This window comes from Microtus ochrogaster, chromosome 10 (assembly GCF_000317375.1).
Source record: "Microtus ochrogaster isolate Prairie Vole_2 chromosome 10, MicOch1.0, whole genome shotgun sequence".
Taxonomy (NCBI): domain Eukaryota; kingdom Metazoa; phylum Chordata; class Mammalia; order Rodentia; family Cricetidae; genus Microtus; species Microtus ochrogaster.
The window spans coordinates 43,058,099-43,069,673 of NC_022016.1; the positions used below are offsets into that span (position 1 = coordinate 43,058,099).

General features: G+C 49.0%; 2 protein-coding genes across 4 annotated transcripts in view; one reads left to right on the top strand and one right to left on the bottom strand.

Moving 5' to 3' along the window:
• LOC101998875 (chymotrypsin-like elastase family member 2A) overlaps positions 1-997 on the top strand; it is a 12,723-nt gene extending 11,726 nt beyond the window's left edge. Inside the window, exon 8 of the mRNA XM_026782268.1 lies at positions 980-997. Within this exon, the coding sequence (XP_026638069.1) occupies positions 980-997 (18 nt within the window). The remainder of the gene's footprint in view (positions 1-979) is intronic.
• A 628-nt stretch (positions 998-1,625) lies between these two features.
• Casp9 (caspase 9) overlaps positions 1,626-11,575 on the bottom strand; it is a 16,174-nt gene continuing 6,224 nt past the window's right edge. For 2 of the 3 annotated variants that reach the window (XM_013348329.2, XM_013348328.2), the window contains exons 4-9: positions 8,805-8,981; positions 8,352-8,441; positions 8,038-8,185; positions 4,228-4,407; positions 3,639-3,748; positions 1,626-2,318 (exon numbers count right to left, since the gene is read on the bottom strand). In XM_013348329.2, the coding sequence (XP_013203783.1) occupies positions 2,229-2,318; positions 3,639-3,748; positions 4,228-4,407; positions 8,038-8,185; positions 8,352-8,441; positions 8,805-8,981 (795 nt within the window). In that variant the 3' untranslated portion in view covers positions 1,626-2,228. Of the gene's footprint in view, positions 2,319-3,638; positions 3,749-4,227; positions 4,408-8,037; positions 8,186-8,351; positions 8,442-8,804; positions 8,982-11,149; positions 11,185-11,575 lie in introns of all 3 variants that reach the window. The other variant, XM_026782372.1, reaches the window with a different exon arrangement.

The following is an 11,575-nucleotide window of genomic DNA, read 5'->3' on the forward strand; positions in this document are numbered from 1 at the left end:
AGCTCTGTAGACCAGGCTGGTCTCGAACTCACAGAGATCCACCTGCCTCTGCCTCCTGAGTGCTGGGATTAAAGGCATGCGCCACCATCGCCCGGTGGTGGCAAACACCTTTAATGTCTACATTTGGGAGGCAGAAGCAGGCAGATGTCTGTGAGTTCAAGTCCAGCTTGGTCTACAAAGTGAGTTCCAGGACAACCAGAGCTGTTACATAAAGAAACCCTATCTTGAAGAAGAAAAAAAGCAAAACCAAACAAACAAACAAGGGATGTTTCATCATTCCGTTGTAATGCCTGCACTGCTGCGATGAGCAGCCTTGGACAAGCCTTGGACTCTGCTGAGGGCCTAGGCTATAGCAACCGGCAGCTCCACTGTGTACGGAGACTGTATATTAGAATGTACAGGGAATCCCAGCACAGGGTGGGGTGAGAGGGTCGGGAATTCAAGGGCATCCCTGGCTACAAAGCAACTTTGAAGCCATCGTGGGCTATGAGAAACCTCATCTCAAAAAAAAAAAAAAAGCCCCAAGGGCTATTGTGCAGCTCCATGGTAGCGTAGATGTGAGACCCCAAATTCCATCCCAGCACCAAAACCAGACACATCCAAAAAAGTATTTGATCTGCTAATTGGTCTTGGAAACAATTAGCACGGTGTAGTGGTGCACACCTTTAATCCCAGCACTAGGGAGGCAGAGAGAGGCAGGCAGCTCTGTGAGTTCAAGGCCACTCTGGTCTACAGAATGACTTCCACAACAGCCAGAGCTACACAGTGAGACCCAGTCTCAGAAAAACAAAGAAACAGATTGCACCCAAAGCCACACCAATTTGTACATTTGTCATGCACTCATTAGAGATGCGTGGCCTCTGGTCCTGAGGCCCCAGCAGGACTCCAGGTGAAGATCCCTCTTTACAGGTTGGGAAAGCCATGACTCCCTGAGAGTCAGCCATCAGGCTAACCTCACCTTCTCCTGTGTGTCCTGCAGGTGATTGAAAAGAACTAAGGGAAGATGGCTCTGGGGCTGTCACCTTGGAAAGCAGTAATAAAGTGACTCTATGAATCACATCCTGGTATGATCTGTCTTATTAACCAGACGTCCTAGCATCAGGACCCGGAAAACAAAGCCCTGGAGGAGCGTGGTGCGATGGGGCACGCTATAATCCAGTGCTCAGGCAGCATCAGGGATGCGCTACGCAGAACCCAGCTCAGAGATAAACCCTACCATGTGAGCTCAAGTAGATGTTCACAGAGCAAAGACTATCAGAAAGAAAGGAAACTAAGTCAAAGTCAGGATAGCTATACAGACCCCAGGGGCAGCACCTTCTCCAGGGAAGGCCAGCATTTCACCAATGCACATCACTGCCATCAGGGGACAGGTTCACTTGGCAAGGAAGACACTGGGAGACAGCGGTGGGGACTCAGGATAGCCGAGCTCTGTCCAGGTGTCTCCAGAAGGGTAATCATGGTCCTTCAGACAGGAGACTTGATCCATGGAGACTCCGGGCTCCCCCCAAGTCACCTCCTGGACTCGGGCAGGGAACTTAGAAGACATGGAGAAACGCTCAGGAAAAAAACCAAAGTCTCCTTTGTAGAGAAGAACAGACAATAGGAGTGGGGACGACACAGGCAAATGAAGACCTTTGGCCCAAGATTTATTTTTAAGAATAAATGATACAATAAAGGGAAAATGAACCCTTCTGGAAACTTCAGTGAGACTCAGAGATCCAGGTGTTCACACTGGCCCGCTGGACTGCGGGTCTGAGCCCCAGACCCCTGTGGACAGTGGTCCTCCAGTGGGGGCTGTTATGTCCCCTAGGGCACATGTGACAATGTCTGAAGACATTTCTGGTTAGCAGAACTTAGGAAGGGTCTCCTGGCAGCTGGCAGGTAGAGACCAGAGATGGTGCAAAACACACTGTAATACACAGGATAATCCCATGACAGGATTACACCCCCCACACGTCAGCCGTGCAGCGGCAGAGAAGCCCTGCTCTAGAGAGGGCCTGGGGTCACAGATGAAGAGGCCAGGTGGCATCCACAGCACACTCTCCCTCCACCGCTCTGCGTCTCTCACCAACCTGGAAGCTGCTAGGAGCCTGTCTGCCACACAAGGGGAAAGAGCGGCCTGTCCCAGTTCCAAAACCCTGGCTTTGCAGGACAGTCCTGGTCTCAGCCACCTCCAGGGCATGAAGGTTTAGGGCAGAACAATGAGGCGATGAGCAGCCCCGGCCTCATTAAGTCCTGAAAAACAGTTTCTTCCGGAGGAAGTTAAAACACCCAGGAATCTGCTTATAAATTCCTTTCTCAGAAACAGCATTGGCAACCTGCAAAACAGAACCACAGGGGAATCTATGAGTTCAGTGCCTTTGTCTGAGGCCATAATTAAGGGGAGGGCACTGAAGGGGCCGTCAGAAGGCCTCCTGGGTGGCTTATAGAACAAACAACACAGCTACTGGAAAAGAATGGAAAACTCAAGTTTTCCAATACAAAACTCACAATTCCAATCAGACTGAAAGGCTAGGGGTAAGAAAGATGACAGCAGGGGGAGGGAGGTGTAGAACAGGGGAGGGAGGGGAGGACGGGACCCAGAGACAAATGCTGCTCAGCTCCCCCTGCCCTGTAGGGCCCCACTCAGGACCAGAAGTGACTCCTATCCCCCCGGAGTGTGTACCTGAGCAGAGCAGTGAAAACCCACAGGGTCCTCATTGTTTGGAGCATTATTTAACTGGGCAGAGATGTGTTCCATGTGTTTGTGCCGCATCTCTTTAACTATGTACAGATGTGTTCCATTTGTTTCACCTTGCCTACCTAAGGCACCTGACTGATCTAATAAAAAGCTGACCTGGCAAAGCTAGGCAGGGGAGGGATAGGTGGGCCTGGCGGGCAGAGAAAATAAATAGGGAGAAGAGAAGAGAATGAGGGAGGAAGAGGAGGAAAAGTCAGCCAGCAGGCACGAGAAGCAGTGAAAGTAAGGTACACTGATGGAAAGAAAATAAAAAGCTCCGAGGCAAAAGGCAGATAAAGAGAAACAGGTTAACTTAAGTTAAAAGAGCTAGCCAGAAACAAGCCTAGGCTGGGTCGAGTATTCAGAACTAAGAAGTCTCCATGTTATGATCTGGGAGCTGGTTGGTGGCCCAAAAGAAGGGAGCCCAGTTGGGAGGTTACTTGTCTAGCATGCATGACATTCTGGATTTCACCCATAACAACTGGGTGTGGTGGTGCACAGCTGTTAATCCCAGCACTCGGGAAGTAGAGGCAGGAGGATCACAAGTTCAAGTTCATTGCTCACTACACAGCAAGTTCTAGGCCAGCCTGGGCTACATGTGACTGACTCTATCTAAAGAGAGCATGTTGGGGACTGCCACAGGGTTAGGGGAGAGGCACGTGGTCAGGGTTCAGGGTACCATGCTCTTGCCACTGAGCCACCCCACCTGGCTCTTAGGACACTCCGTCACCTGGAAACCAGGTGTCAGCCTGGGCACCTGTCTCCAAGGAAGCAGGGGAAGATAGCACTTCGCCAACAGGACGAGCGTCATCACCATGCTCACGTTCCTCACTTGAGAGGCAAAGTGCTCCCCGACTCTCAGCCAGGGCCTGCTGCCCTGCTCTCCAGGCCTCTGCGCCCCTCAGGAAGAAGGACTCACCCTGAGGAGGAGGGACTGCAGGTCTTCAGAGCGAGCCCACTGCCCCAGGATGCCGTCCAAGGTCTCAATGTACCAGGAGCCACTCTTCTTGTCTCTCCAGGAGACAAAACCTGCAGGAGAAGACCGAACTCTGTCACCCAGCAGAGAGGCACACTCGATGGCAGGGTATGCAGGCCACAGCCAGATCCACACTGTGGCTCACAGTCAGGTGGCAAGGGCGGCCCTATCCCCGTGGCTCCCTGAGCAGCTGTGGCTCCCATCGTCTCCCATGGAAATCAAGGTTCTGCGAAGTCGGGGGTCTCAAGGTCAAAGGATGCACCCAACTGCCCCCTTACCACCACACAGCCAACACTGTGCTGAAGGAAGTGCCAGCCCCATCCCTTGTTTACTCTGCAGCAACCCCAAAAGGATCACTGTTCTGAAGCCTTGCCTGCTTCAGCCTGAGAAGGGGCTCGGGAGAAGGGAAGAGACTTGCCAAGGACCCCGCAGGCTGTACCCAGCAGAAACAAGACTTCAGGACATAGCTGCCTCCGGGGCTAGGGGTGGGGCATCCCTGGGAAGGTGGGATAGGATAAATGAGCTAGCTCACCTGGGAAGGTGGAATAGGATACAAGGATGTCACTGGGAGTGGGCAAACTTGACACGGCATCCAGCTGGTCACAGGTCCTTGGGCCTTCCTGGTATGGGACAGCGTCTGGCTCAGAGTCACTGTCAGAGGCCTTGCCTTGAGAGGAAGTACAGGCCACCTCAAAGCCATGGTCTTTCTGCTCTGCAATAAGCAAAAACAGACACCCAATGTCACTACACCGTAGAAGCACTATAGCACGAGGTGCTTCTCCTGAGAAGGGAAAGGCCTGGTCCTGAGTTCTGCCAACACTGGAAGGAAATCGAAGCTGGACATGGCGGAGCACACCTACCTTGTTTCCAGACAGGGTCTTGCTATGCAGACCTGGCTATCCAGGAACTCACTATGCAGACCAGGCTGGCCTTGGACTCAAAGATCCACCTGCCTCTGCCTCCCCAGTGCTGGGATAAGAGGCATAAGCCACCGCGCCTGGCAGAGTATTTATTGTTCATTGTGTGGGGAAGTGAGTATGTGCACATGAGTGCAGTGCCCACAGTGGCCACTAGAGGGTAGATCACCTGGAGCTGCAGTTACAGGAAGCTGCCCAATGCGGTTGCTGGGAACTGAACTGGGTCTCTGCAACAGTACATGCTCTTATCTATGGATACATCTCTCCAGGCCCTGGCCTTGACTTCTGCTTGCCCTGTTTAGGCTTCCCAGATAGCTGAGATTACAGGTCTGTGCTAGCAGGCCCAACCATTTGTCTTTTTTAACTACCCTAATCATTTTATGGTTTCCCAAAGAGGAAATTCAAACTATACCAAACAAGGGGACGATAAGATGGCTCAGTAAGGACATGCATTCACTGCCAAGCCTGGACCACACAGGTCCAGTGCCTTCATGGATACAGGAAGCCCTGACGAGAACTGACTCCAAGTTCCCTCTGATCTCCACGAACATGCACAAGTGTGAACATACAAAGTTTTATGTGTATGTGCCAAAGATATTTAAATTTACACCATATTAAAACCTTTTACTGCAACTTTACGGCAGATGTATACCCCAAATAAAGAAAATCAGTCACAGGTATACCTCCCAAACCCACAATTTCCTAAGGAAATAATTCAGATGCAGCCCATGGCCCACTATGGAAACCCCTGCGTAGTGTGAGCTGAAGGCCATCACCCAAAGGGCCGTTGTCGGGAAACTGACATGGTAAAGAGGAAAGATCAAGTCAGAGAGGGACAGCAGTCACATCTCTGTTACACACTGTACCCATGAAGGGACTGATCCCCCGTATATCATACAGCAGGAGGCAGAAGGTCCCCTCAGCACGAACGCCCTCAGCTGCTGTGGTCAATGGTGTCACAACGACAACACCACATCAGTTACCGGCTCTGGGGAACTTTCTCAAGCCTGGGTCTGTGCTACCTCCTAACGAACGGGAGCTGACATGATGCCTCTTACATTAGAATGCTAAATTTGAAAACAGCAACAGTAGAGTCACCAAAATCCCAGGCCTCATTTGCAGGTGTGTGAACAGGACATCCAGCCAGGCTAGGGACAGGGAAGTCACTATGTTTCCATTCTTAGGTGACATGGCACCACCAGGTGGCAAGAGCATTATACTTCCTGGTAGGAACACAGCTAGACAAAGGGAGGGTAGATAGGATCTTATGTAGCCCAGGCTAGCCTGAAACCATTTTTGGTCTCTCTGTGTAGCTCTGGCTGCTCTGGAACTCACTATGTAGACTGGCCTAGTCTGGAACTCACAGAGATCTGCCTGCCTCTGCCTCCCAAGTGCTGGGATTTACCTTGCCAAGGAAGGGGGGCAGTTAGGGAAGACTTCCTAGAGGCAATGACAGTACATTGTAGCCAAGAGAAAGAGGAGTTGGGGGCTGAAGGGATGGCTCGGTTGGTGGTAGCACTGGCTGCTCTTGTAGAGGGCCCCAGTGTGGTCCATATAGCAGCTCACAACCGTCTCTAACTGCATCTCCGGGATCTCATGCCCTCTTCTGGCCTCCACCGACTTCTGCACACTTGTGGTACACAGACATACATACATGCAAAATACCCACATACATAAGACTTAAAAAATAAAAAAGCCACTGGACACCAGTGGTGCACACCTTTAATCTCAGCACTTGGGACAGAGGCAGGAGGAGCTCTGTGAGTTTGAGGCTAGCCTGGTCTACAGTGTGAGTTCCCGAAAAGCCAGGGCTATACAAAGAAACCCTGTCTCAAAAGAAAATAAATAAAAGTTTGAAGAGTAAGACCATTCACATATGTGGGACCAAAACCCTACTTGCTACTGAAACCAGTGAGATTGGGAGAAGTAAAAACTGTGGCTGTCCCAGAAGCTGGCATCCCACTCAGCTCTGTTCCTAGATCCCTCTGTCTTTCAGGGGTCCAAGTTGGAGCATCATCACAGAACACATTGGATCAGGAAAAGTGTAAACAAGCGGGCATCGCCATGACCCAGGAGCCCAGCGCTGCTTCTCCCTCCATGTTGTCCATATTCTGATGAAAGAACCCTGGCAGCATGAGGTGACCCTGGGCCCTGAGGTAGGGTGGGGGGAGTGTGGGAAGGGAGGCCCTGGGACAGAATAGCCAGAGTTCCTAGTTGTCATTATCTAGTCTAACACACTAAAAGGCTGGTATTCATTTTTGTTTGCAGATGTGAGTGTGCATGTGCACATGTGTGTACATGTGTATGTGTGTTTGAGTGCACTTCTGAGCACATGCATGTGGGGACCAGAGGACAATATCAATGTCCTCCTCAATCACTTCCCACCTTGTTTTTAGTCACGAGGTCTCTTGCTGGACCCGCTGCCCAGCAAGCCCAAGAGTCCTCCTGTGCCTACCTCCTGCACTGGAATTACACAGGTGGGCACTGCTGTGTCTGGCTTTTCCGTGGGTGCTGGGGCTCAGACTCAAGAGCGCCCCATTTTCATGGCAGGCTGATGTGGGATATTCTTCTGTATATATGTTGCTTTCATTTATTTTATTTTATTTTTTAAATGCTGAGGATAAGATAGTCTTTTTTATACTTATTTATTTATTATGTATACAATATTCTGTCTGCATGTATGCCTGCAGGCCAGAAGAGGGCACCAGACCTCATTACAGATGATTGTGAGCCACCATGTTGTTGCTGGGAATTGAACTCAGGACCTTTGGAAGAGCAGGAAATGCTCTTAATCACTGAGCTATCTTTCCAGACCCTATTATTTTATTTTTTTATGTTGCTAATGAATAAAGCTGTTTTGGCCAATGCTTAGCAGAGTAAAGCTAGGTGGGAAATCTGAACAGAAATAAAGAGAGAAAGTAGGTGGAGTCAAAGAGATGCCATGTAGCTGCTGAAGGAGAAAGATGCTGGAAAACCTTACTAGTAGGCCACACCCTCATGGCCACACATAGATTAATAGAAATGGGTTAATTTCAAGATGTAAAAGCTAGCTAGAAATATGCCTAAGCTATTGGCCAAGCAGTGTTGTAATTAACGTAGTTTCTGTGTAATTATTTGGGTCTGGGTGGCCGGGAACGAACGAGCAGTCTCTTTCTACAGCAAGCATTTTACAGATGGAGCTATCTCCCTGCCCCACATTATCTGCTTTTACAGAAATTCTGGGGCTGAAGTCATCCAGGTCACATGAACCTGTGATGTCACTGTGCTGAACTCCTTAGATGATGCTGGGCTTGCAGCATCTAGGTCAAAGTCCTGCTATCCACTACTGTGTGTGGAGAACCCGCTGGACACAGTGAGCAGCTAGTGAGGGAGGCAGCAGGCAATGGCTCCTTATCTGTGCTCCGGAGAAGCTGAGTGTCACTTACCGCCACCACAGGCCTGGATGAAGAACAACTTCGGCTTCCCTCCCAGGCTAGGGCAGCCAGTCCCATTGAAGATGTTCACAATTTTCTCGATGGACACGGCACATCCATCTGTGCCATAGACGGCACCCGGGAACTGCAGGTGGCTGGCCTAGAGGACAAGGCACCCTGGTTACAAAAAGAAGAAATCCAGATGCCTCTCCCAAGGTTTTGTGTGGCTAGGTCAATATTCAGAAGGCCCTAGGAGGGGACACCTACTGACAGAGACAGAGCAGGGCTACTGCAGGGCCTGTCAAGGATCAAGAGAAGCTTCCTACCTGGCACCCATGAGAGAGGATGACCACCACAAAGCAGTCCAGGGCGCGGTGGTCCCGTTGTGCCATCTCCACCAGAGCCGCAACCATTTTCTGTAAGGGAAGACAGCAGGTAAGATGGGACCTGCAGGGTTTGGCCTGAGATCATGACACAGCACTCTGCTCCCAATTATAGAAGTTGTGATGGACACAGTCAGCAGATGGGTACCATTTGTAGGAAAAGATGCTATGCTTGGTCACCGACCATTTAATCTCCATGGCAAGTCTATGAGAAGAGTTACTCTTGCTTCTAAACAGGGAAACTGAGGCGTAAGAGGTTAAGGGGTAGGCACAGAGAAAGCCAGGTGGCAGACTCTCTTTCGCTAAGTCTGATGCTACGTTGACCATGCCACTTCCCACAGCCCTATGGACGGAGAGGCTTGTCTGGAGAATGTCCCTCAGGGGACAGTGATTTACCTTGGCAGTCAGGTCGTTCTTCACCTCCACCATGAAATGCAGCCAGCGGAAGCGGTGTTGAAGCTTCTCACAGTCCACGTTGGAGCCAGTGCGTGTGCTGAGCCCCGAGGAAGGGTGGAAGTTCACATTGTTGATGATGAGGCAGTGGCCACAGGGGTCTGCATCCAGGATGTATGCCTGCACAATGAGTTTTCAATATTATGGAGGGGGTTGTCTCAGTGCATTCCAAAGGAGAGGTCACGACCCCTGGATCTCACTTATATGGTCGAGTCTGGAGTGCCAGCACAGGACATGGGTAGGGTTTGTAACCCCCAGGTTACAAGTACCAGGTGAGAACTGAATGCCATCTTTCAATTCAGGGATGGAAAATCATAACCCAGGTAGGTGGTTCCCATACATAATCCCAGCCAGGTTTGGTGGCACACACCTTTTATGCCAGCATTTGAGAGGCAGAGGCAGGTGGATCTCTGTTTTCAAGGTCAGCCTGGTCTGCACAGATACTTTGTCTTAAAAGAACAAAACAAACTCAAAAAACAAAAACAAAACCAATTAAACATATGCAATCCCAACACCAGAGAGGTTGAGGAGGAAGATTGCCACAAGTTCCAAGTGAATCAGGGGCTTTATTTTGAGTTCTAGAACCTCTTGGACTAAATAATAAACCCTTGTCTCAAAAATACAAAAATAGGGGGCTGGAGAGACGGCTCAGCAGTTAAAAGCACTGGCTGCTCTTGTAGAGGACTGGGTTCAATTCCTGCTGCTACATGGTAGCTCAAGACTGTAACTCTGGTTCCAGGGGATGTGACACCCTCTCTGGCTTCTGTGGGCACTGCACATATGTAATACACAGACATACATGTAGGTGGAACACACACACATACACACAAAATACCAAAACAAAACCCAGACACATTCGCCCCAAAGAGACTTTAAACACCGTGCAACTTGGTGGCACTGACCCAGGGCTCCATGAGTGGTATATGGTTGGTTCTGTCACAGCAGTCTCTGGCCAGGGCCCACCCTCTAATCTCCTAAAACAGCTTTTACCCCAGGTTCAGACCCTTGAATGCTGTGGGATAACCCTTCTGTATGCTATGAATATATGTTGTTCTCATTGGGTAATAATAAAAGCTGTTTGACCAATAGCCAGGCAGGATATGGTTAGGTGGAACAATCAAACTCAGGACTCAGATGAGGAGGGGCGGAGCAGGGAGTAACCCAAGCAGCCACCCAGGACTCAACATGCCAGTAGACTGGTAAAAGCCACGGCCACGTGCCAATACATAGATTAATACAAATGGGTTAATGTGGGCTGGGCAGTGGTAGCTAGTACTACTATGACTTTATTTACATCTTCATTAGTGTATGCTTACTTATCTTTCATGTAATAACTAGTAAACAATTTGTAAAAATATTCAAATTAAATTTATATAATTTTTTGCAATAGGACGGTGGTTGCTAGTACTACTAAGACTTTATTTACATCTTTATTAGTATATGCTTACTTATCTTTCATGTAATAACTAGAAAACAATTTGTAAAAATATTCCAAATACATTTATATCATTTTTCCGCAACAGAAATATTTCTTTAAAATCTTCCCCTAATTCAAGTGATATCAGAAAATCCTTCTTAACATACTATGGTAAGCTATTAGTTGGAATTATAATGTATATATAAGAGAGTGACCAGTTATGTATATTTTTTAATATTTATTTTATACAGTTTTTTTAATATTTATTTATTTACTTACTATGCATACAGTGTTCTGCTTGCATGTATGCCTGTATGCTGAAATGGGTTAGTTTAGATGTAAGAGCTAGTTAGTAAGAAGCCTGAACTGCAGGCCAAACAGTTTTCAATTAATATAAGTTTCTGTGTGATTATTTGGGACTGTGCAGTCGGGACAAGAAGCGCCACCACCGTTTACACTTGAACTTCCTCTTCCATGACCGTCCATGGGTCTGACCTCTCTATCTCAATATTCCTCTGCCTGCCTTTTCTCTGCCCAGCGCAGGCTCTGCGCTGTTCCCAACATGAAGCTGTTGCCTTGTTCCCAACATGAAGAACTACAGCAGCACACGGAGTGTGTAGATAGCAAGGACAGCCTCAGCAGTGACTTGGCTGGAGTCACCCAGAGGATGCAGCCCTTCTTTAGCTTTGAACTTTGATTTTACAGGGGCAGATGGGCAGGGTGGGTGGGACAGAGTGCTCCAGCTGGGGTCAGGAGCCACGGAGTGTGGTAACTGTAACCAGACTTCCCCAGCGAGGCAGGGTTCCTCAGCTCCTAGCTCAGCCACAGGGAAGGCGTGGGGAAAAGAAACTCTAACCACATAAGGACTTACCATATCTGCATGACCCTTGATCTTCTCTGGAGCACCTGAAAAACAGGGAAGAAGAAATGTGGGTGTTGGGGTTCAGCTGGGAAAGGCCAAGGAACTGTGAAGACAGCTCTCACAGCAGGACTTTGGAATAGAAGTCAAGGACATGCCATCATGGAGACATGTCCCAACAACATTAAAAACACACACTTCCACCCTTGAAAAGAGCCCAAGAATGTTCACTAAGGTCTCACTCAAAAGCCTCAACTGTGATTAGGCCACTGGTGGTGGTGGGGCATCTTAAAGAGAAGCCAACTAGTGATACACACAACACCCTGGGTAACCCAGAGAGCAGGAGGCTATGTTAAAAACAAGCAAGTAGCCAGCCACTGAAATACAGACCACATAATTCCACTACTACATAAAAGGGGTAAAAATAACAAATAAATC